Raw genomic sequence first — 26,235 nt, 5'->3', positions numbered from 1 at the left:
TGTTAATTGTGTTTTAAACTGAAGTGATATACATGGCCATCTGAAGCCACCACCACCATTGGCTGCTGCCCCAGTAAAACCATTAAGCCCTGGGTCTAAAATTACCTAGCCACACTGCTATTCCTGCAAATAAATCCTTATTATTTATTATTATTATTATTAGTGGGCGGTGAGGTTTATTTCTGAATAAGCATGCATAAGATTGCACTTTAAGACGGTAACATACAGACTTGTATACTTGCATCTAGCAGTATAGTAGTCCAGAGTCTCAGGGGATCTTAGACCCTTTACTTTTTTGGGAGCAGGGTCCCTACATCTTCAGCATCCTATGAGCCAATCAGCATGGAAGGCAAGTGTGCTAGCCACTGAGAAGAGTCTTCTAACATGCTTCCTTGTCCTTTCCTGCTGATTGAAGTCAATCAGAGTGAAAGGAGGAGAGTCAGCTACTGAGAAGACTCTTCCGGCCACCCTTTCCCAGAGGAGCCATCTTTGCTCTCTGCTTGCTGGGAAGGGGTCTGGGAAGGCCGCTGCCTCCCCTCCCCTCCCCTCCCTCCTTCCTGCCTGCCTGTTTGTTCACGTGCGTACGCATGCTCGCTCACTCACCCAGCAACCAGCCACCACTGCTGCATCCCTCCCTCCTTGGTACCGCCTTACCCTGCCCCCTCTTCCTCCTCACTACCTGACACAAACTTTAGTCGGGGAGTTTTCTCTCTCCCCAAAGCTCAAAGCTTATGGTGAAGCGCAGCAGGCAGAAGGATCGTGGCCAAAAGGCAAGCAGGCTGGCTTCCTTGCTCCTAAGGGGAGGGGGCCGTGCAGGAGGGGTGCATCTTGGATGGCTCCTCCTCGCTAAAGATGATCGGGAAGTGAGTGCGGGCTCCCCTAGGCGCACGGGGTGGCTGGTCAAGCATGCGGCTTTTCCTGAGCACACGCAGCCCCATCGGGAGGGCCGCCAGTCGCTGTAGCCAGGTGGGATGCAGCAAAAAGAGCAGCATCGGGGTGGGAGCACGGTGTGGCAGTCTGAGGCCCATGGCAAGGCATGTGAAGGCTAGCCCAGGTCGGTGGTGCAGCGCACGCAGGTTTTTTTCATAGCGTAGAAGCCTGATTGCATAAAAGATAATTTTTGCAAACATATTCTGGTGTGCCTTTCATCACTTTTAAAATATGGTTCCACAAAAGCCTTCTGTTTTATTTTATCTTGATTGCCTCCATATTTCTGTAGGTTTTTCTTTACTGTTGACAATTCCTTATTTTCTTCCTTTTCCTTTGTTAAAATAACTATGTATCTGGTGGCTTAGTAGCTGACATGGGAGGGGAGGGAAGGTCTCTGTGCATGCCCAGAGTCAACTCTCTTTGCTTATCACATCCTGTGTGACTCCCCACCTCCCAACCTCATCCCACCCTGAGTCCTGCATCAGAGGCTGGCTGTCATAGGGAGCTGCCCCACCACTGGTGCCTGGCCTGGGGCCCTTGTAAAAAAACCAAATATTCTGGATGCTAATAAAACCAATATTCAAAACATTCAAAATAATAAAACAATGAGTTAAAAACAGATTTAAAAACACAATAGCTTCTACATGCCTGGATAGGCTTGCCTAAACAAAAATGATTTTAGCAGGTGCTGAAAAGAGGCGTCTGCCTAATGTCAATAGGCAAGGAGTTCCAAAGCATAGGTGTTGCCACATTACAGGACTGATTTCTTACAAGAGCAGAACAAGTACTATGTGGCACCCATAACATGGAAAGCACAGCTTGAACTTGGCCTGGTAGCAAATCAGCAACCAATGCAGATTTTGGAGCAGAGGTATTATGTGCTGATAGGATCTCACTCATGTCAGCAATCATACTGCAGCATTCTGCATTAACTGACTGGCTGCAAGGATTTTATTAGTTTTGGTTTTCGGTTATGAATCCTGACTGGTTGTGGGATGCTAAGTTGTCTGCCTTACTCACAGGAATCTTGTTGTGGTTTGTATGGTATTGTATTTAGGAAAGCATCACTGTCTTTTGTTTTTCATTTTCTGTTTGCATTTCATTTACCTTTAACCTCACTCCCTTACATCCATAGAAGCAACAGCAGTGGTTGCATGTGGTCAGCTCAACCCCCTTAAACCCACTGATGATACACCTTGTTGGTTGCATGGCAGTTTGTTTCTTCCCAATAGTAGTAAAAGAAAATTCACATATGTGGAAGTGCGGCTGCAATTGTTGTTCCCAAGCTGCTGCCTGTAAAGGTAGACCAAACCATGTGTGTTTTCGCTCTGTCAATTATTACTCACTGGACTTGGGTTGGCTGTCAAAGTGAGTTTATAGCAGCCCACAGGGTAGACAGAAAGGGTAGAGAATCTTCTTACTCTTACTCATTTCTCAGACCTCTTTCTGAAGTGAAGGGTCAAATCTGTAAAGACGTTTGGAGCAGCCACATTAAAAGGGCAGGGCATTCCAGGCAGGGGGTTGCCAACCCTGCTTGGATATGGATATCTTTGCAGAGGATCCCTACTCAAGCTTTACCAACAGCACAATCCAAACTATATCTACTCAGAAGTAAGTCCTGTTGAGTTCTGTGGGGGCTTAGTCCCTTAGTACATGTGTTTAGAATTACAGCCTTCAGGGGCATCAATCTTTACTCCCAAATGCTCCCATCTAACATCTCCACAACACTAGGCTCCTTTCTTCCTACAGTGGCCTTCTGGTGACTGGACTGGTCTGAAGGCACTTAAACCCTTCTTGCCGAAAACAAGTAGGCTAGAGATTAAATGTTCCCTACCCAGGCTCCATCTTTTAGCTAAGATTTCTATCTTAATTTCGATCAGATAATTTTTTTTAATTGTATGCTCCAAGCAACTGTGATTGATGCTTAATGTATTATGCTTAATGACATCACTTGGGCCCGCCCCTGTGACATCACTTGGGCCCGCCCCTGTGACATCACTTGGGCCCGCCCCTGTGACATCACTTGGGCCCGCCCCTGTGACATCACTTGGGCCTGCCCCTGTGACATCACTTGGGCCCGCCCCTGAAATCTCAGGTTTTGGGATGCTTCTGACCTGGCAACCCTAGATTGATCATTTGCATTCTTATTGAGTTCAGTGGGATTTACTCCCCTGCAATCATGCTTAGGACAGGTGAAACTGACTACAGGGGAGGGGAGGAAGAGGGAAGGGAGGAAGGGCAAAGGGGATGGGAGCAGGCAGGGAGGGGAGGGCTAGGGTTACTGAGTTCAGTGGGATTTACTCCCATGCAATCATGCTTAGCATATATAAAACTTACCATGGGGGGCAGGAAAAGAGGGAGAGGGGAAGGGCTAGAGTGGATAAGGGAGGAGGAAGAGGGGAGGGGAGGAGGAAGGGAGAGGAGAGAAGAGGGGAAAGACAGGTCTGATCATTTGCATGCTTAATGAGTTCAATGGGATTTACACCTGTGCAATCATGGTTAGGATAGGTAAAACTGACCAGGGGGGAGAAGGGAGGAGGGGATAGGGAGGGGGAGAGAAGGGGAGGGGCAAAGCAGGGGGAGGGACAAAAGGGTGGTGATGGGAGGAAGGAAGAGCGGAGGGCAGGTCTGATCATTATCATGCTTATTGAATTCAATGGGATTTACTCCTGTGTAATCATGTTTAAGATAGGTAAATCTGACAGTGGAGGAGGGGGAGGAGGAGAAGGGGGAAGGAGGGGATTGGAAGGAGGAGGGAGGGACAAAGGAAGGGGGAGGGAAGGGGCAAGGGCAGGGCAGGGGCAAGGGGTAGGGGAGGGGCAAAGGAAAGGGGAGGGGCAAGAGGGAGGGGATAGGAGGGAGGAGGAGGGGAGGGCAAGTTTGATAATTTGCATGCTTTTTGAGTTCAATGGGATTTACTCCTGTGGAATCATGCTTAGGGTAGCTGAAACTGACCTGGGGGAGAGGCAGGGAGGGGGGGAAGAGGGAGGAGGGGGCGGGAAGAGGAGGGATGAAGTGAGAGGGGAGGGGAGGATAGGGGATGGGTTAGGTGGGTGGGCAGGCAGGCACTGGGAAGAGGGGAAGCCCCTTTCCTTTTCTTTCCAAAAGGAAAACATTGTGAACAGTATCATTGTTTGACAGGGTTTCCCCCAGCTTTTTATTCTACAGCAGGCACATGTAGCCTCCCACCCAAATTTAAACCAAAGCTGTCCCTGGCCACATCACATCAGACCTTTATTTCTCTTTACAGTCATGGCTTCTCCCAAAGAATCCTGGGAAGTGTAGTTAGTGAAGGGTGCTGAGAGTTGCTAGGAGAGGCCCCGTTCCCCTCACAGAGCTTCAATCAGAGCAGCTGACTGTTAAATTACTCTGGCCACTGCAGCTCAGTTAGGGGAATAGGAGTCTCCTCTCAGCACCCTTGACAAACTACACTTCCCAGGATTCTTTGGGGGAAGCCATGATTGTCTCAAGTGAAATCAAAGTCTGGTGTGGGTATGGCCCCCTGATTAGGCAAACCCAGCAGCTGTGAGCCTGGCTTTTAGAACACTGACAGTTGGTTTTTACTGAGCATGCCCACCCTTATCATTGCGTTCAATGCAAAATTTCTTAAATTAATTAAAAATCAGCTAGGCATTTTTTCAACTTTTAAACTGCAGAAGATAAATGGACCAAGGTCAGTAATAGGATTACAGGTACTTTGTGAACATGGCTGATTTTTAATTAATTTCAACAAATTATGAGAACAATGACAGAAAAAAGTCCAAAAGGGGTCTGATTTTTCTCTCTCTCTCTTTTCACACTTTGAACTCTTGATTCTCTCTGACTGTTTTGTGTATCGCCATGAAAATTTAGAGGGTTGTGAAGCAAGCGTTTCTGAGTTCAGGCCTATAAGTTTTGTAAGGTTTTGTTTTGAAATGTGCTTATGAGAAGCAGCAGAATGACACGACAGGGTATTTTCACTTTAACATTGCAGAATGCGAAAAATTCATGCTGGCTATAGTGCACAGCCACTCTCGTGGCTGTATCACCTACTCTGTGTGAACAAGAACTTGCCCACCCTTGTGCCGTATGTACTGACAATCAATGCCATAGGCATTTCTGTAACTACTACGGAGCGATCCCGGAGGGAAACAGCAGGGGAATCTTCAACGGATCGCGCAGGACTCACCTTTCCAAGGCGGCCGTCCTCCAGTGTTGGGCTTCAGGGTATCTACTCCACTGAGAAATCCGCCACGCAGCTTCGTTCTCTGAATCTCACAGACTAGGGACAGAAGCGCTCGGCTGTTGCTATGACGACGGGGAGGCCGACCTTCCAGCGCGAGCTGTACGCTGGGAGGTTAAAGATCAAGTTGAGGAGAGGGCGGAGTTTGGAGAAACAGCTCGAGACGGAGAAGATGGCGTCTACGGCGGCTGGGAAGCAGCGAATACCCAAAGTGGCAAAGGTGGGGAAGGGGAAGCAGTAGCTGTCTGCGTATGTTTATTCGGGATTGAGTCTCATTGAGCTCAGAGGGGCTTTGCTTTTGACCAAGATGTATATACAGGAAGAGTATGTTCAACCCCACCACCACCACCCCGGTTTGAATTCGAGAGAGAGATGGCCGGGTGCTCGGAAGGGATGTACCAGCGAGGTGGACATATGCGCCTCTCTCGTGCTGTGGTAATGGGCGGCAGAAGGAAGATGCTTTGGAAGAAAGGGTTGACCCGATGTAGAGGAAGACCGGGTGCCGCCTCTTCCCGTCGCAGAATGATCCTGTTGCATGCTTATTCGGAAATAAGAACCGCCGGTTTCGACCCTAAATAAGTGTGTTTAGGATTGCAGCTTGCTTTTGTGCATTGGGTTGAAATCCTACCCACATTTGATTGGGAGGACGTTTTAGTTCTGAGTACGATGGGGCTGAAGTTCGGAGAAGAAAGAATTTTAGCAGATGCAGGTGTTAGGTCCATACTGGGCCTAACACAGGTTTCGCAGGAGGTCAGAAAAACTGCGTTTGTTGGAATTCTCCTTCGTATTTATTAAAAGTAACACGAGCCCTGTTGTCCTTCCCATCTTGTCACCCTCCCAGGAAGGGGAATTTGAAATAAAAGTTCGGGTTCAATATTTATTGGGGGTATAGTTGCCATCCTTTACTTCACAAACTATAAACTACCCAACCATTTACCGTCCGGACAGTGCAAAACAAGTAGACCAGGGGTTTTATTGTGACCATAGTAAAGCTATAGATATTTTGTCCTATCCCCCCCCCAAATTATTTTTATTATTAAATGCAGAGGGAAAACGCCTCTATCTGGCAACAGTGTGTCAAAGTGCATGCGCTTTGACCATTTAAATTGCCCTGTATTGGTAGGGGACATGCTGATTAATTCTGACTCTCCAAATGGTCACTGCACCATGATCATGCAAAATATACATAAAAATATATATTAAAAAATGTTGTGCCAAGAATAAAAGAACTAAAACTAAAATCTTCACTTCTCTCTATAATTACCTTGTGGAAGGTCTTGGATCATGTATATTTTAAGTGTGAAATATTATTATTGAGGGGTGAGGTCAACTCCTGTTCCGGTAGAACACTTCGTTTTTGTTTTTTGAAAGGCAAATTGTCCTGAAAGTGCATCATTTTGTCATGGCCAACATTTCTATCATGATATTGAATACACTGCATGAGCAACACCTACCTTTCAGGCGTTGGACTTTTTAAAGAAAGTTACTTGGTGCACATCTCTCAGTTTGACAAGAAAACTTCTAGGTAACTGTCTGCATATTGAGAATACCTGTTGCAGCATTGTACTGTATTACAGAAGCTTTCTGGTACTTTGTCATTTTTTAAAAATACATATATCATTAGCGTTTTGTGTTTGGTTTTATTGGGTTGTGAGCACCTACAGAATTACACTTGTTCCCTCCATGTGTTTTCACTCAAAAAAACTATATTACTGGAAGCATTATCCCCATTTATTAAATTAATTTGTTGGAAAATTAAAGACCCAAGCTAGAATAAATGTCCTATATTTTATTTGCGTAAGTGTCATTGAGTGATATCTAAGTCATGCTTTCAATAGGTCCATTGATATCAGTGGGTCTACTGTGAGTATGATTAAGGTTGTACATTGCCCATAAATGACAATAGTGCCAAAAATGATGTGTGTGTTCTAAATTTTTTATTTTATTTTGCCTAAAAAGAAGAACTGTGTTTATTTTCAATACTTCTGTACTGTCCTATTACCGAGTTTCTCTGGGTGGTGTACATCACATTTTTTAAAAATAAAACAATAAAAATACTGCATAAAAACAAGCAGAGATAAAATGAATAAAATCAATCAGTACTATGAAATTCTCACACCACAGGCAATCTTAAAACTTCAAAATGTCAGAAACTTAGAAATCCTCAGAAGCCTCTAAGAAGTCCTAAAATTTCAGATCTTTATTCTAAGTCTGCCATGCTATAGGTTTTTCATACATTACACTCCCTGACTAATAGGCTTTATGTTTGGTAGATAAATCAGTTGTGTACTCCATGAGCATATCTGTGCTACAGATATTAAGTGCTTAATATCTGAGGATCCTGAGAATCATTTCTGTAAATAGGGCAATGTCAACAATAGCATCCTCATAATTTTGTGGATTCTTTGGAGCAGGCCATGACACTTAAACTGCTATATAATGCATATATGTTTATATAGTATATGTAATGATGGTATGATTTGGCAACCCTGTATGAAACTTTAACCTTTGAATTACCATTTCATGTCACCTTGTCATAATCTTTTTTCAAAAAGTATGTTTGTGTAAATCCTGTCTTACACAGGTCACTGTTTTCATTTTTCATTTTATTTCTGTAAAATTAAGTTCTTAGCTGTGTAATGTTTGAAATTGACAAGTAAGGTTCTAACTTCTATATTTTATCAGTTTGCAATTCATTTCAAATTACCAGCCAACTAATCTCCAAGTCTAGTTGCTTTGCTTAATTACTTTCTACAATTAGTGTAGAATGCTAAAATAGGTTGTTACAAGAAATTGTTGCTCCTCCATTTCCCCAGGTGAAAAACAAAGCCCCAGCAGAAGTACAGATCACAGCAGAGCAGCTCTTAAGAGAAGCAAAAGAGCGGGAACTTGAGCTTCTTCCCCCACCTCCTCAACAGAAGATCACAGATGAAGAAGAGCTAAATGATTATAAGCTTCGAAAAAGAAAAGTAAGTACATAGTAAACATCCTGCATAACTAATGCTAAATACTGGGTATAATTTATTTGAGTGTGTATCCCAGGGGCTCTTGATGTATAATAACTTGCTGAAACACGGTATCCTTAGAAAACCTTTCCCTCAGTTGCTTAAATCTGGGAGCCAGATGGTGGCTGTACAATATCTTGCTTCCTAAGGCTTTTCCCTGGCGCTCTGGAAATGCTCCAGAGGAAAAGAGTTCTATACATGTGGAAGAATTACTTAAGATTTCTACTAGCTATTAAGAAAACCGCTTTGTATGCAGTAGACACTTGTTAGATTTCTTGGGGAACACAATGGGGTATAAGAAAAGTGGTATTCTCTAAGATAGCATCTCTTAGAAGTAGCTGTCAGCACATAGTGTGATAAAACTATCCCTCGACTATGCCATTTCAGTTTTATTTTATTGATTTATTTCAACAATATATACTGCTTAACACCTTAATCTCTCAGATGCATACGGTAAGGTCAAAAAGATAAAATAAAGATAAAATCAGTTAACTCTAACTTTAAAAAAAAAAACTTACTTAAAATGCCTGCTGAAATAAAAAAGTCTTCACTAGGCGCTGGAAGTTCCACAAGAAGGAGGCCTGTGTGATCTTAGCTGGGAGGGCGTTCCACAGAATTGGGCCCACAATGCATGGCCATGCATCCCAGCCATGGGGGACTGCTGAGACTCCCTAAAGACCTCAGTGATCAGACAGGGCTATAAGAAATTACACAGTCTTAAGGTATCCTGCACTCAAGTTGTTAAGGGCCTTGTAAATTAATACAATTTGTATGTATAGGTCACCTGTTCAAATACTGCCCCATTGAAAAATATTACTGAACATTGATAATTTATGAATCTCCTTTCGGTTATACAGAAACACACACTCTTTCTAAAAAAAAGTAAACTCACTTTCTCCTTAGACCTTTGAAGATAACATAAGAAAAAATCGGACTGTCATCAGTAACTGGATCAAGTACGCACAATGGGAGGAAAGCCTCAAAGAAATACAAAGGTAATTTGTTGAGAGCTGCCCTGCAAGCACCATCAGCTGTATGAATAACTAATGATGTCCAGTTTTCCATAATTTGAACTGCACATATATCTATTTCAACCATGTTTTGCTCCCAGGGCTCGTTCCATCTACGAACGTGCTCTAGATGTAGACTACCGAAATGTCACCCTTTGGCTGAAGTATGCCGAGATGGAAATGAAGAACCGGCAGGTTAATCATGCCCGAAATATCTGGGATCGTGCTATCACTACTCTACCAAGAGTCAATCAGTTCTGGTAAGCTAAATATGTTTTGCCATTTTGCAGACAATCAGTAAACAAGAGTATATCTTCCTGTCTTCCATGGATGACTAAGCATCTATTTCTGAGTTTCTGAGAGAGACTGGGTGAAAACAAGTACAGTATTGGAAAGTGGATGGGTTGTTCTGTAGATTGTAGAGCTTGAAAAAGATTTGTGGCCGCATCTTGCATAGTTCTTTGTGAATTATTTGCCTGTACTGAGAAATGACCAGGATCTAAAATAGGAATCTGAGCTCTGGTGTGCTAGACACCAAATGTGCAAGCACTCCATATTCAAGCACCATATGTGATTTAAAAAAAAAGATATTACCAGAACAGAAATTGACATTATTGATTTTTGTAATTTATCTTAGTATTAATTAGCCTCGATTCATTTTCTTACATTGCTTTTATTTGAAAAGGTACAAATATACTTACATGGAAGAGATGTTGGGAAATGTTGCTGGAGCCCGCCAGGTCTTTGAGCGGTGGATGGAATGGCAGCCTGAAGAACAATCTTGGCATTCCTACATTAACTTTGAGCTGAGATACAAGGAGGTGGACAGAGCACGCTCTACTTATGAGAGATATATCCTTTTGAGGATGCTTCCATTTCATCCTAATGTTTTTCTTTCTTTTTTTGCTGTGCTCACATTTTGCCTTTTTGGCAACAACAGGATTATCTGCTGATATAGAAAACAGGAATACATTTGTGAGGGAGAAGAATTATAGATTAGCTGTCTCCTAATTTTCTGTGTTGAGGAATATATATATGTATGTATGTATGTATGAAGGAGCATTGTCATGTAATTCTCCACTTGCCAACTGAAACTGTACAGGCCAGAAACAAGTTTACCACTTCAGAGAGAGCTGGGCTCTGTGTGTCACCTTTTCATCTGCTACTAAAGTTTAGCAGCAAAAAATGGCACTCCCAACAGCATAATCCTGTGCAGATTTAGGTGCATGTTGGCTCCCCATGGGATTAGGCTACATACGGTTCAGTCAGTCAGATATACTCAGTAATCACAGTGCTGTCACTGATTCTGGCTGGTACAAGTTATGTTTTGCAGAATCCAGTTTTTATCGTGAATGCTGTTGAGTTGAAAGTAACATAATGGGAAGCCTGCTTAAACATATGAAAAGCATACTGTAATACATTGATAGCAAGGGATTTCCTTCAATCTCAGGTTCTACATAAACAAAAGTGTTGTGGAGATTATCCAGAATATAGGTACACCTGCAGTGTTAATAGCTTGATCAAGGTTAGATTTTAATATTATATTTATTAGTCTTGCTAAAATCTTAGTTCTTTTTCCTAAAATATTCTTGTTTTCCCATGAAATATAAGGCAATTACTTCATCCCTATGTCTTTATGTTCTTGGTGTGCATTTTATGCAGTCCTTTAACCATTCTTGCATAATGCATTGGTTGCATTTTATTCTTAAAAGGTTGATTTTGAAATGAAAGTCATCATATTTGGAATTCCTTAACATCTTCCACTTGTCATAGTGCATCCTGACATTAAGAACTGGATCAAGTATGCCCGTTTTGAAGAAAAGCATAGTTATTTTGCCCATGCAAGAAAAGTCTTTGAGAGAGCAGTGGAATTCTTTGGAGAAGAACATATGAATGAACACCTGTATGTAGCTTTTGCCAAATTTGAAGAGAACCAGAAAGAGGTACCAGTTTGCCTGCTACCAAATATAGCTTGCATTTTGCAAGCAAAAATATGTGCTTGGCTGCTACTACAAAACGTTCCTTTCCTAGTCAGTGGCTTGTTTGGGACTCCAACAACCAACCGTTCCATCCCACCTGTGCTTGTGCTTCCACTTGCTCTGGATGGGTACATTAGCTGCCTGACTTTTGAGGAGAAAGGGTAAAAATGTCTTGCTTTCAGACTCTAGTTAGCAGGACTACACATGTTCTAAATTTTACCTTTGTCGTTTGTGGACATGCTTTAAGAATTTTACACCTCTATGAGTGAGTGAAGCCCAGGGATCTTCATTCATTTCCTCTTTTTCTCAGTATCTCAGGGCAGGTAACGGTTGACGGCTGGGGAAGGAAGAGGGAAAATTGCAAAAACAATGCTCAATTAAAATTATACATATTGGGCATAATTAATCTAGTGATTTCAAGGGGAGAGTTAAGCACTTCATTAAATCTCTTCCATTGAAATGCTGTGCATATAAAATTGAAATTTCCCTATACCTGACTGAAGTTGCTCCACAATGTATAGACATCATAAAAAGCAACAGGATTTCTGTTTTTCTTCTGTAGAATTAACTCTGAAGAAGTATTAAACCAAAAAAATGAAGCCATAGTGCAGGAATTAAGCTGTTTAGTCCCACTGAAATCCGTGTTAGGGCAAGCCCTCTTACCATAAATTAGTTCTTATGCATCAGGCAATAATATCTGATGTCTCAGTCTTTTGACTTAACACTCCAGTTTTAAACATACAGACGTTTTGATTTCAGTGGAGCATAGTTCGAAATAAATTGCCTAAGTATTATGGCCTCTGACTGTTTTGTTTGTCTGTTTTCACTTTCTAGCAACTAGAACATAAGGCAACACAGAGCTTACATTGGGCCACCTAGTTGTGTAAATATGTGAGAAAATTAGAATTTTGTCCTAGGCCTGGGTTGATGGTTATCTTGCTGTATCTCTTGTCTTGTAGAACCTTACTCTGAGAAATGGCTGAGAGTTTAAGTTAAGCAAGTCAGTGCACCTGCAGTCACATCATGGCTTCATCTAGCCTTGTTCTGTTTACTCTTCAGGGTCTCAGCCAGGGATCTTTCCTACCATCTGCAGCCTTCCCTTTCGCTGAAAAGGTTATGCTAGAGAGTGGCACTACACATAAAATATAGAGCAAATTCCTCTTGCTGTCTAAGCTGTTGATTTTTTCCCCCAGTTTGAAAGGGTTAGAGTCATCTACAAATATGCCCTGGACAGAATCCCAAAGCATGAGGCTCAAGAGCTCTTCAAAAATTACACCATTTTTGAGAAGAAGTTTGGGGACCGGAGAGGAATCGAAGATATTATTGTTAGCAAGAGAAGATTCCAATATGAAGAAGAAGTGAAAGTGAGTGCAGCCCTTGAACTACAGGGGAATGAATGGAGGCACAAGCTCTTTATCTTTTATGACAGTTCCCTGAGGCTGCTGTTTTCGGACCAAGTGGGGGACGATTTGGCTTCAGTTGGGGGAGAATCAGGGTGGGTCTCTTGTACTTAAGGGCTTCCTCCTTTTCCCCCATAATATAAGCATAGGACAAGTGTTGCTGTGGAGAATTATAGCACAGAACCTTTAGGAAAAAATTGTTTGCAGCATGTTTCCATGGTTATAAATGGGACTCATAATTAATTAAATATTCTATTCTAATCCAAATTGTGCCAAGTAAAGCTGAATTCTGCAACTGCTGTGTACACTTGCTCTTTTTCTAATTTTGAATAATATTCCCCACGGTGGTTCAAACTGCAAAATTAATTCTGGTTCTGCAAGTCATGGGGAGGAGCAGGGAGCTAAGAGCATAAGAAGTGCCTTGCTGAATCAGGCCAGTGGCCCATCTAGCATCCTGTTCTCACAGTAGCCAACCAGATGCCTATGGGTAGTCCCTAACCTACACAAGGCACAGAATGTTTGGTCACTAGGAATCCTTATGAGCCTATATTTGCAACCATAAAGGCTTGAACCCCCACCCCTTTTAAACAACCCTCTGACTTTCGGAACCACCTGTGTGTGTCACTGCTAGAGAAACCTTTTGTCATATAAATCTTTAGCTGCTAAGAATGGCAAAGGATGTGGCAGTTGCTGGTTAAACTGTATGCCAATATACAAAAACAGTAGCCTGGGAACCCTGTTTCAACCATGACTGGCATTTCTGTACTTTTAAATATAAGCAGGGGAGTAGGTATGCTGTGCTTGTATTTCTGAAGCTGTTCTGGATTGTTTCTGAAAGGCTAATCCACATAATTATGATGCCTGGTTTGATTACCTGCGGCTTGTGGAAAGTGACGCAGATCCTGATGCTGTACGTGAAGTTTATGAAAGAGCCATTGCCAATGTTCCTCCAATTCAAGAAAAGCGACACTGGAAGAGGTACATCTATCTGTGGATCAATTATGCACTGTATGAAGAGCTAGAGGCAAAGGTAAAAAAACCCACAACTCCTGGTGTTCTTTCTTTCTTTGATTATTATCTGAGTAACAAAAATGGAGCTTGTATTTATCTTCAGAATAATTTTAAACAGAGCCTTATTTTGTAAGCTGAACTCCACTGCTACCCTGTTATATAAACTGTATGCCCAACTGACATGTGCATCCTCCTACAGCTGTCTGAAATATATGTATCTAATACATTTTGGCAAAAACTCAGCTTATGTGTCGCTTTATTTGCAGTCCTTCAATTAAGCACTCCCCCCATTCGATGCTGTTGGAGGCCGCTGATTCATAGGGTCACCATAAGTCGTAGTTGACTTGGAGGCACATAACCACCACCACCACCACCATTCGATCAGTAAAAACAGGAATACTCAAAATAACATAAACAAAATAACATAAACATAAAAACGCACACCATTGATATGAAAGTCTTGGAAAACAGAAAGGCCTTTGACCAGTGCCTGAAAGCATAACACCAGAGGCACCAAGTGAACCTTCCCAGGAAGAGAGTTCCAGCAGTAGGATGCAATAGCTGAAAGAAGCATCTTCTACGCTTGTCTCCTCTGGAGATGGCCTGTGGAAGCAATCTCAGTTCACGGGCAGGTTGGTGTGCAAGAAAATGTTACCTGAGATAACTGAGCCCCAAGTAGTTTGGGCTTTAAAGGTATCTCTAAGTTGTGCTCTGAAATAAGAGCAGAAGCCAGTGAACCACTTTGAGCACTGGTATACATTTCCAACATCCTGTCTCAGTAAGTCGCATAGCGTCTGTGTTTTGAACTCCCTAGGGGGAAAGCGGGGGGAATGAGGAGAAATGGGGACAGCGAGAGAGAGGGAAGAGAAAGAAGGCTGGTGATGAAGTTCCCTAAGAATAAGGACTAGGTTTTAAAGCAAGATGACAGGTTTAAATAATGTAACTAACACAGGAAACAAGATATATAATATTTTCCAAGGGCATTCTGAATGTAATTGCCTGGAAGTCTTTGTTCTGACTATGTTACATAAAATGTGTTCCTTCTCAGGATCCAGAGCGGACAAGACAAGTGTATCAAGCTTGTATTGAACTCATTCCTCATAAAAAGGTACTAAATTCTGTGGTGAGCCTGGGGACAGTACAGGAGGGTGTGTGGGAATGAGTTGCAGTAATTTGTCACATTCCTTCTCAGTTCAGTAGTCTCCCAATACAGAAATATTGGCCCTGATTCAGCTAAAGTTGTTCCTAAGGTCCATTGAACCAATGGAAGCTGCTTGCAATTGAGTTGTCCCGTTGTATTCAATGGGATATTTTCCAATCCTGTGCATGTTTACTCTGAAGAAAACCATACTTTTTTCAAAGGGACTTGCAATCAGATAAGTGCACATAGGCTTGCTGAAGACAAAAAAGACAACTATACAGTGATGTGGGGGTTTGGGAAAATCTTGAATTGGAACATTTCCCATGCAAATAAGGGTAATCTGCATCAGAAAATGTTCTGATGCGCTAGAGCAGCCTTTCCCAACTAGTGGGCCACCAGATGTTGTTGGACCACAACTCCCATCAGCTTCAGCCAGCATTGCCAATGGTCAGGAAAGATGGGAATTGTGGCCCAACAACAGCTGGTGGCCCACTGGTTGGGAAACGCTGCCCTAGAGAGTGATCTAACTGGGTATTTTTTTACTTGTATTTAGTAAACAAAGATAAAAACTGCCGTTTTCCTAATATTTATTTGCAGTTGGCATCCGTTCATTGTTACTAATGAGCTTATGAAATGGAACATTTTCCATGGAAAAAAGAAAGCTCTGGAAAATTTTCCACAGAATTTGTTCTCCCCACATCACTGCAGCTAGACCAGTGATTTTCAACCTTTTTCATCTCACGGCACACTGACAAGGCGCTAAAATTGTCAAGGCGCACCATCAGTTTTTTAAGATTGTGTTTAAAGTTCAATAACTAAAATTTTAATCATGTTATTTTTTTAAAAAATAAATCAGTGGGAAATCTGTGCTTGGTGATTTTTCATGATGTCCCTTGTCCGAGGGCAGATGGTTGACAAGCATACCCTCAAGTCCTCCTCCAGTGTTTGAAGCCGTGACCTGTTCTTGCTCTTCATTGTGTTCATAGCAGAGAATCCAACCTCACACAGATAAGATGTTGAGAAAGGAAGAAGTGCTTTAATCTCCATCTTTGTCATGATGGGGTATTCCTCTCGGAGAGACAACCACAATGAGGCCATATCTGTTGATGAGTGTTTCAGTTTCAGTCCTCTATTATTTCTGATTTCCGTCAGCTCATCTTCTTCTTCAACAGTTAATTCTGCTGACTCGCACGCACTTAACACAAATGGATCTCTCACCCAGTCCAAGGAAGATACATCAAGTGACGGGAAATACTTTTCAATGTTTTTACTCAGCAATGACAAACTTTGTAGAATTAAATCAACAAGATTTTTGTCCAGTCTGCAACTTTTTGTCAGTTCAAACATTTCAACTTTGTTCTCTTTTTTGATTCTGGCTCCCCACAGTGTTAGTTTTTCCTTAAAGGAGATAACTTTGTCAGTACAAGTAAGAATATTTTCATTCGTTCTCTGCATACTCTTGTTAAGAGTGTTCAAAGCTTGGAAAATGTCAGCTAGGAATGCAACTTTATTGCACCAGGTCTCATCACTAAGCAGGTCAGCCAGCTCAGACTCTTCTGAAGTAAAAAAAATTAGAAGCTCTTCCCTCAGTTCATACAACCTTGAAAGCACCCGCCCTCGAGATAGCCACCTCACTTCCATGTGCAGTAGAAGTTGTGTGTGAGCAGCTTCCATGGCAGAACACAGTGCTGAAAACAACCTCAATTTTAATGGCCTACTCTTGATGTAGTTAACCATTTTGATCGTCTCAGCCAGTACTTTTTGGAGTTCAGGTAGTACTGATTTTTAAATGAGAGCCTCTCTGTGCAGGAAACTGTGTAAAAACAATGTCTTGGCCTCTTGTTTCTGGAAGTGATTTGCAAAATAACAATTGTTATAACAATTAAATAACAATTAAACCTGCCGAATGCTAGGAGTTGAGCTTTTCCAGTGATGTCAGTTGACTCGTCCAACTGGATAGCAAAGAAATCGGATTCTTTAATGTTAGCTATCACTTGTGACTCAATGTCCTGAGACATGTCCTGTATACGCCGACTAACAGTGTTATCTGGCACAAGGATTTTCAAGATCTCTTTTTCATATGTTTCGCCAAACATAATATTTACAATTTTACAGCATGCTGGTAAAATTACTGACTCAGCAATTGTATGAGATTTCATCTTTTTTGCCACGATTTCGGCAATGGCATAGCTTGCTTCCTGAGCTTTGTCAGAAATAGTTCTGATTTTGGTAAATTGTTTAGCCTGACGTGTTTGATCAGCTATAACCCTTTTAAAATAATCAATTGGTTTCTCACATAAATGTGAGTGCTTTGTGTGAAGGTGTCTTTTCAGCTTACGTGGAACCATAGCTTGGTTTGCCAGTTTCTCACCACAAACAACACACTTAGGACGTGGCACTATTTCTCCCGATGAAATGAATCCGAAGGACAAATAGTCTTCATTATACTGGTGCACGACGGTTTTAGAGCTAACGCTGACGGTACTATGTGCGTTACTACCTGAACTAGTGCCAGCCACACCTGATCCATTGTCATCGTCCAACTTACGTTTTTTAATTAAAAATCTATCCATGTCTAATAAGTCCTGAAAAAAAAATTAAGAACTAAATTCAGAAATAACAAAATAACTAAAACAAAATAGAAATAACAAACTATTTATCTTGACATTTTTGACAGTCTGGTAGTTTGAGACTTTTCTCATGCAGCAACACCCCAAGGAAGCTGAGCTTTTATGCAAAAAGGACTGACAAACATATAAACCAGGCCAAGACCACCTACTAAATTATTTATTTTAACTGATTTTAATACTGTGCTTTTATACTGTTGTAACAATATATTATTGTAACCCTGGATATGAAACCTCCCGCCTGAATCCCCTGCTCTTTGGCTGCATGCCTGAGTGGCTTCCTTGTGCTGCTGCCCGCTCATCAGCTGTGTGCGATCTAATTTTAGGCGGGAAGTTTGAATCCCCGAAGAGCAGGGGATTCAAACCTCCCGCCTAAAATTAGATTGCACACAGCTGATGAGCGGACGGCAGCACAAGGAAGCCACTCAGGCACGCAGCTGAAGCGTCTCTTCCCCCATCCCCACGAACAACTGACTGACTGGCCGACGAAGTTCTCGAGGATGGAGCTCTTGCCTGCGCTCTGACTGCCCACCATGTTCTTGTGTGAGCAAACTCCCGCGGCACACCTGTGGACCATTTGCAGCACACCAATGTGCCGCGGCACAGCAGTTGAAAATCGCTGAGCTAGACACACAGATACGGCTTTCAGTGCATTTCAAATACAGTAGGGCCCCACTCATACTGCACGTTAGGTTCCAGACCCCCGCCGGAAAGTGAAAACCGCTGAAAAGCAGATCAGCTGTAGCGCAGGGGTCTGGAACCTAACCCACTGATCGCACCAGGGGAGGAAAATAAGAGATCTTCCCCTCCTCAGGCGCAATCAGCTCGAGCGGGAGTCTGATAGCGCCAGAAGAGGAGAAGATCAGCTGTGGCACGCTACAGCTGATCTTCCCCTCCTCCGGCGTGATCAGCTGGAGTGCGGGGAGCTCCAGGCCCCCGTCCAGCTGATCGCCCTGCTGGCGCCATATTAACGGACTGCCGAAAAGCGAGGCGCTGAGAAGCAGGGCCCCACTGTAAACTCGTTATCAAGAGAAATTTTTAATGATTCTTAATTCCTTTGGACCAGTTTTCTGCTGACATAGGTTTACTGCCTCAGCCATAACTTTTTTTAGTTGGAGACATTGTTCTTACACTTAACTGAGAAAACCTTTATACTATTTTTCTTTTCAGTTTACATTTGCCAAAATATGGCTATTGTATGCTCAGTTTGAAATAAGACAGAAGAGCCTCCAGCTTGCCAGACGAGCGCTGGTAAGTAAAATAAAGTGATTGTCTGATATAGTGATTGAGTTATCTCCTTTGTGATGGCGTGACGGTGATCAAACTAGCATTTGACTGATCTCTCTTGTAATGATTTTTTAAAAAATACGTATTCATTTGTATTTACATATTGAGCAGTGGTTACAGATAGCAGAACTTGCCATCTTGTTTCACCTAAAAGCAACAGCATTACTCCAGCCCTCCAGTTTTATAATTGTGGGTTTCTCCAATTGCTGAAAGTATTATGTGAACCAAATGGTTAGGGTGGTATTCAACAACTTCCGCTTGCGCAACAGGACTTTCTGTCCCTCTCCTCCCCGTGTGTGCCCTTTGCAGTCCCCAAATCTGCTCTGGAGTTGGGGGAACCCCCAGAACAGATTTAAGGAGGCACTGTGGGAGGAGAGGTGGAGAACTTTCTGTTGCTTAAAGAAAAATCCTTGCGCTGATAAAACATTCAGTTTAGTGCTTCATTTAATACAACCCTTATTAGGCATAGCTAAAGAGCTTTCCACATTTTATCAGGGGGCAGTGATAGCCTGTTGTTGCTAGCTGTTAATGTTAGGGTTAAATGTAACTCTGCATCTCCCAGTGCCACAGATATCCTTCTACTAGTGATCGTTTGCATTTGTCCCCAGGGAAGAACTGATCTGGCTTGTTGGTGGCTTCTAAGCTGAATTGGAAGGGGAGGGTCAGGCCACTTCCTTCCTGACAAATTGACTTAGCCTATAGGAATGCTTCATCCCTAGTTTGCTTCTTTAACCAAGTTCTGGTAAGGAAAAAAATGCACCTGGGCCTAATCAACACCTTGGGCACCGCAGGTTCGTTGGTGGGTCCCTCCTTCAACTGGCTTTTTCATTTAAGGAAGTGTCTACACCACCATAAGCCCTAAGGCCACTTGTTTCTTTGAGGTGCCAGGAGTTTTGTCTCTGTTCCTCCTGCGCATTTTTACTGGTGGGTCTGACATTCTTACATAATTTACATTCAACAGGCCCAAGTTCTAACCCTCTGTCTACAATAGCAAATGCAGTTCTCAGGGCATGTCAGAATTGGCAGCGAGAATCAGCCCTTAGAAGCCCACTCGCTGCAATTTTGGCTGCGCCTCAAGAAAGCATGCTTGCACTCGTGCTCTTTCTTTAACGGTCATTGGGCAAATTTTGGCTCTCCCCTTTACAGGGAACGTCCATAGGTAAATGTCCAAAGAACAAACTGTTCAAAGGCTACATTGAACTGGAGCTGCAGCTGCGAGAGTTTGATCGTTGCCGGAAACTATATGAGAAGTTTTTAGAGTTTGCACCTGAAAACTGCACATCATGGATCAAGTTTGCTGAGTTAGAAACCATTCTTGGTGATACTGATAGAGCCAGAGCTATATATGAGTTGGCTATTGGCCAGCCGCGATTAGACATGCCAGAGGTAAGAGGACTTCTTGAGAACTTTTCAGCAGGAGTGTGCTATGCTCTGCAACGTATTACTGTCTGACATGGAGGGAATACATTGTGCTCAGCTAATGTGGGAGTAATACATGGAGTTCAATTTTGAATATAAAGTGCAACAGTCTTTCCCCTGCTACGGCTGAATTATACATGCAACCTATTTTTGTGTAGATGTTGGTTTTGCTGGATCAGACAAGCATTTATGTGAGTTGCTTGTAACATGCACTTAACAAAATCTGTTCTGTATCTTCAGAACTTAGCTCTCTTCTTTCCTCCTAGGTTCTTTGGAAATCGTACATTGACTTTGAAATAGAACAAGAAGAATATGAGAACACAAGAACCCTTTATCGGCGATTGCTTCAGCGAACACAGCATGTCAAGGTATGTGCCTGATTAGGCAGAACTAGATTCCACTCTAGTTCCGTGGGATCCTCCTGTTGCTCGGGGGCCAGTGCCGGCTAGGAAGCACTGGCTTCCATGAATCGGCCTCCCGGGGAGTAAGCGATCTCTGTAGAAGCCCATTACAATTGTTTACTGTGCTGGCCTTCTGGCTGGCAGAGTTTCCGGGTGGAGCAGGACCTGGGGGACAGCTCTGAGCGTGAGGAAGATCTCATGTAAGTCCCCCCCCCCTGCGGCTCCTCCCCCACCATGCTCCTGGAATACCCCGTTGTTGGAGCTTCCTCTGGCTGGCTGTCCACCGGGCTGGTGGACCCCCAGTGGTGCTGGGAGTCTCCTGGAGGTGCCACAGCTCAGCCGCAGTGGAGGGCTGCTGCCAGCAGAGCCTAGGATCCATGGCATCCAAGTCGCTCCAGCCCGACGGAAAGGTGAGTTGGATTGTGCCCTTAACAGGCCCTTAGCAATATCCAATACGACCCACAGCGTACCCAGATTGATCCATATTCAGGGCTCTGGAACCAATAGAACAAAGAAACCAATTCAGTTACATATGGGGATTTTTTTTCTTCAAAACAAACAGATGTTGCCAACAGTGCTGGGACAACTTGTAATATTTTTTTCAGCTTTAGTGTTTGATGCAAGTGGAATTAATAGTTTTATGTTGATTGTTGGTAGAAATGATCTTTTTAGTGGGGGGGAAATGGATGGAGAATTCAGCCTTCCATCATTTTGAGTTTTAATGCCTCTTGTATAGGGAATGACTATATCAGACCTGCCGCATGATCCTCTCCTTGGTCCCTTTGTCCAGATATCACTCACTCTAGTTTCTGATGCTATAGGGCAATACAGATTTTGTTGTTTCTTTAAAATGTCTCTGAAAATTTTTGTTTGGCAGGTACTTCCCCTCCCTCACCTTTCTCATCTTCCCTTCCTAACCCTTTTTTACATTTTTATTTTAGTTGTTATTATGAATTATTGGTCATTAAATTAATACTCCTTTTAAAAAGAACCATAAATAAATCCAAACCTGCTCCAAATGCTTAATTCCACTGGCCAAAATAAACTTGGGTCCACAGTACTCAAGGATACATACAGTGCCTTGCAAAAGTCATCAGACCCCTAACCAATGCTCTCATATTACTGAATTACATATGGTGCATTGGAATTTCATTCTGTATATTTTATTTTGAAACACTGAAACTCAAAATTTATTTATTTATTTATTTATTTATTTATTTATTAAATTTCTATACCGCCCCATAGCCGAAGCTCTCTGGGCGGTTCACAGCAGTAAAACTTCAATATACAGTAAGCACAAAGAAAACTATTGAAACATACTAAACTACGAAAATACGGGTATACTAAAATGCTGAATTAAAATGTTAAAAAGTTAAAACATAGATGTTAAAATGCCTGGGAGAAGAGGAAGGTTTTAACCTGGCGCCGAAAAGATAGTAATGTTGGCGCCAGGCGTACCTCAACAGGGAGATCGTTCCACAGTTCGGGGGCCACCACTGAGAAGGCCCTTTTTCTTGTTGCCATCCTCCAAGCTTCCCTCTGAGTAGGCACCCGGAGGAGGGCCTTCGATGTTGAACGAAGTGTCCGGGTAGGTTCATATCGGGAGAGGCGTTCCAACAGGTATTGTGGTCCCAAGCCGTGTAAGGCTTTATAGGTTAAAACCAGCACCTTGAATCGAGCCCGGAAACATATAGGCAGCCAGTGCAAGCGGGCCAGAATCGGTGTTATATTTTCGGACCGCCTGGTCCCCGTTAACAATCTGGCTGCTGCATTTTGCATGAGCTGCAGTTTCCGAACTGTCTTCAAAGGCAGCCCCACGTAGAGCGCATTACAGTAATCTAATTTAGAGGTTACCAGAGCATGAACAACTGAAGCGAGGTTGTCTCTGTCCAGATAGGGACGTAGCTGGGCCACCAACCGAAGTTGGTAGAAAGCGTTCCGTGCCACCGAGGCTACCTGAGCCTCAAGTGACAGAGTTGGATCTAAAAGAATGCCCAAACTACGAACCTGCTCCTTCAGGGGGAGTGCAACCCCATCCAGGACAGGATAAACATCCACCATCTGGTCAGAAGAACCATCCACTAACAGCATTTCAGTCTTGTCTGGATTGAGCTTCAGTTTATTAGCTCTCATCCAGTCCATTGTCGCGACCAGGCACCGGTTCAGTACATTGACAGCCTCACCTGAAAAAGATGAAAAAGAGAAGTAGAGTTGCGTGTCATCAGCATACTGGTGACAACGCACTCCAAAACTCCTGATGACCGCACCCAGTGGCTTCATGTAGATGTTAAAAAGCATGGGGGATAGAACTGACCCCTGCGGAACTCCATACTGGAGAGCCCAGGGTGCCGAGCAGTACTCCCCATGCACTACCCTCTGGAGATGACCCGCCAAGTAGGAGCAGAACCACTGCCAAGCAGTACCTCCAAGTCCCAAATCAGCGAGTCTCCCCAGAAGGATACCATGGTCGATGGTATCAAAGGCCGCTGATAAATCAAGGAGAATCAACAGAGTTACACTCCCCCTGTCTTTCTCCCAGCAAAGGTCATCATATAGGGCGACCAAGGCTGTCTCTGTGCCAAACCCGGGCCTGAAACCCGATTGAAATGGATCCAGAAATCAATTATTGTAAGGTGACATTGGTTTCATGTTGGGAAATGTTTGAAAACTCAGTGAAAACTCAATACAGCTCGAGCAGAGCACTTGAGATACATTTTGGACATATGCTATATGAAAACAACTACAAGATAAGAAACGATTATAGAGTGTTAAAGCTTTGGCATCCTGTTTCCCATATATCCTAATATTAACTTGTTCGGTTTTGCTCTAGGTATGGATCAGTTTTGCTCAGTTTGAGCTCTCAGCAGGGAAAGATGATAGCTTAGCACGATGTCGCCAAGTATATGAAGAGGCTAATAAAACAATGAGAAATTGTGAGGAGAAAGAGGAGAGACTTATGCTTCTGGAATCCTGGAGAAACTTCGAAGAGGAGTTCGGAACAGAATCCAGCAAAGAGAGGGTGGACAAACTCATGCCAGAGAAAGTCAAGAAGAGGAGGAAGCTTCAATCTGAAGATGGGGTAAGAGCATAACCTGGAGACCTGACTTTGCATGGTTGGTGGTAGCTTATCATAAAGTATTTTATGCAGTATTATGAAACTGGATCTGAATGAGGCAGAGAACACCAGTAATGTCACAAAAATAATTGGGGCAGGTATAAAATGCACATTTTCCTACTGTGTGCTCTCTTTTTCATTAAACTGGACTATAAGTCAAGTCAATCTTTATTTTCAATCAGCCGACCGCAATTACAAACATAGTATTAAGTATTAAAAATAAGACTACTTGGTAACAGAAGCTATGGCAGACAGCAAAGCAGTTCAGTGGAATTAATTGCCATTCACTGGACTATAAGTAAATAAGCTTACTAGTTATTCCATCACAGACTTGGGTTAGTTTACACAGTAGGAGAAACAAGTAGTAAAGCTTTTTGTAAACTATACTACTATGGCCTGTGTGGTGTGTGTGTGTGCATGCACCCACAATGATTTACAGTGCAATCCTATGTATGTTTAGCAGCAAGTTCTGTTGAGTTCAGTGGGACTTTCTGTCAGGTACATGTGTAGGATTGCAGCCTTAATTTGTATACTGCTTCATAACAGAACTCCTGAAGAGGTATGCAATACAAAGTAAACACCTCTCAAACCAAAATATCAGTATTCTTATACATAATAATATTAAAGCTTCTTGCAGATGGAGCTTAGGCTTCTTCCTGGCACTATTTTTCTCTGGGCAGCTTTTACTGGAAAGGGTGTGTGGGAAGCATTAAAACATGCAGCCCCCTAACCTGCAACATGAAGTGACCCTTAATTAAAGTGCTGTTTTAAAATGCCCATGAAACACCAACTTTTGCATGGGAACACCAGCAAGAGTGATAAAATTATGTGTGATAAAGCAGCAGAAGGTACAGTGTTTCAGATGTCTGATTATGTTAACTTTTCTCCTTCTAGTCTGATGCTGGCTGGGAAGAATACTATGATTACATCTTCCCAGAGGATGCTGCCAATCAGCCCAACCTCAAACTACTGGCAATGGCTAAACTTTGGAAGAAACAGCAACAAGATGACAATCCAGAGGGAGATTCAGACAAGGATGTTGATGAAAGCAGTCCCTAATACTACCTTTACATTCCCGTTTTTGTACAGAATTTTTGCCAATGAATACAATAAATGTTTCCAAAAATGCCACTGCCAATATTTGGAATAGGAAAAAGATCTATTAGCAGAAAATATAGCACATTCTATGCTTTTAGCTACTTTAAAAAAGATTATCAGTCCATGTGCAAAACTAGCAACATTTCAATAAGCATACAGATTTCTCCCTGCATATATTAGTTCTGTACAACTGTAGGTGGTAAAAGAAAAGAAAAAGACCTCCTTGTGAATGAATGCCCTGAAATACTCTATAGCAGTACGTCTAGTAATAGTAAACTGACATACCCATTTGTGGAAGAAAGAGGTTGGGCAGCACCAGAAAACAAAAGAGGCGGAGCCTCAAAGACGTATGCACAGGTAACAATTTATTCTTTTACATTTACAAAAAGTAACAGACCATGTGGGGCATTGTAACTGAATGATAGATGCTAAAATGAAGCAAAATGCTAAAAAAATCAATATAAATGTCTTCAAATAGTAGATCTACATAATAAGATGCTATGTTACTCAATATCTAATGAGGAACAATCAAGGTTCCCAGTGCAGCCAGAAGCAATTCACATTCTGTCACATTTGACTTTAAATCACCAAGGAAAAAATGCTGGTTTAAAATCTTTTCCCACTAATAACTCATATATTTCCTAAACTAGTCAAGTTATCCATTAAAACTATTTAGTTAGTTGATATTCCACATTTCTGTATGCAATATATTCATGGTGGCTTATAATAAATAATACAGTAATGCATGACAGCTTGAATCCTAAACGCCCACTAGCAAAGGGTGGGAGAAGCAATTTTTGCTAGTTCCCTCCCTCAACTTCCTGTGCTCCATCTTCAGCCCTATTCTAGAAGGTCCCCCAACCTCCAGAACAATTGCGCCCCCATCTTTTGTCAGGAGAAGCCTCTGCTGGATCAAAAGCCCTTCCATGAACAGAAAGAGCCTTCAGTTTACAGAACAGAGTTGGGCTCCATGGAATTTAAACATATAGAAATTTCAGATACACAGTGGCAGACTAAAACAATTTCTGAAATGACACTGCATTTTTTCACCATAACATTTACATCTTTGTTTCCGGTGCCCCAACTACAAAATCCATATAGCAGTGGTTCAGGTCTGAGAAATGAATATTGTTACTGCAAAGTGAGATAGCTGCAATTTTTGTATTGGTTTCATGTTTCCTTAGTGTGTGGTGCACCCACAGAGTTTATTCTGTGGACACTGATTAAGCATCTACAGGTTGTGAAATCTTTTTAGCCTCTACTTTTATGACATAGCTTATGAAAATACAGCTTCCTAGGTTTGTTTTGAGGTATACATGGTTTCCCAAAGAAAAATGGGCTTGTGGGAGGAGCTTAATCATGATTATTTTAGAATTCTAAGTATATTGTTACTTTGGATTAGCCAGTCCTTGATGTATTTAGTTCTATTCTATGCAATGACAATTTATAGCAAGGTATATCTTAACCAAGCATCAGTGTCATCCATTTTATATATGTACATTTTAGTGCCTCAGAGAAAGCTTGTTTCACATGGACATTTAAATTGGCCAATGTACAACCACTGTGCCTACAATGGGGGGGAGGGAGATA

At 42.4% G+C, this 26,235-nt stretch overlaps 2 protein-coding genes across 2 annotated transcripts in view; one reads left to right on the top strand and one right to left on the bottom strand.

Annotated features, from left to right (window-relative positions):
- Nucleotides 1-5,247, bottom strand: part of CFAP61 (cilia and flagella associated protein 61) — a 194,728-nt gene extending 189,481 nt beyond the window's left edge. Inside the window, exon 1 of the mRNA XM_061587847.1 lies at nucleotides 5,099-5,247. The gene's annotated coding sequence lies outside the window, so the exon portion shown is untranslated. The remainder of the gene's footprint in view (nucleotides 1-5,098) is intronic.
- An 18-nt stretch (nucleotides 5,248-5,265) lies between these two features.
- CRNKL1 (crooked neck pre-mRNA splicing factor 1) lies at nucleotides 5,266-24,673 on the top strand. Its single transcript, XM_061587881.1, has 14 exons — nucleotides 5,266-5,372; nucleotides 7,969-8,121; nucleotides 9,061-9,152; nucleotides 9,269-9,427; nucleotides 9,853-10,019; nucleotides 10,932-11,110; nucleotides 12,340-12,510; nucleotides 13,385-13,576; nucleotides 14,606-14,665; nucleotides 18,496-18,576; nucleotides 19,759-19,998; nucleotides 20,298-20,399; nucleotides 23,263-23,511; nucleotides 24,442-24,673. Exons 1-14 carry the CDS (start codon nucleotides 5,325-5,327, stop codon nucleotides 24,604-24,606), a joined length of 2,058 nt encoding a protein of 685 aa, XP_061443865.1. The 5' UTR covers nucleotides 5,266-5,324; the 3' UTR covers nucleotides 24,607-24,673.
- Nucleotides 24,674-26,235: the final 1,562 nt, after the last annotated feature.

This window comes from Rhineura floridana, chromosome 1 (genome assembly GCF_030035675.1).
Source record: "Rhineura floridana isolate rRhiFlo1 chromosome 1, rRhiFlo1.hap2, whole genome shotgun sequence".
Taxonomy (NCBI): domain Eukaryota; kingdom Metazoa; phylum Chordata; class Lepidosauria; order Squamata; family Rhineuridae; genus Rhineura; species Rhineura floridana.
Note: the sequence above shows the minus strand (reverse complement) of the source record. Positions and strands in the feature narration are given on the sequence as shown.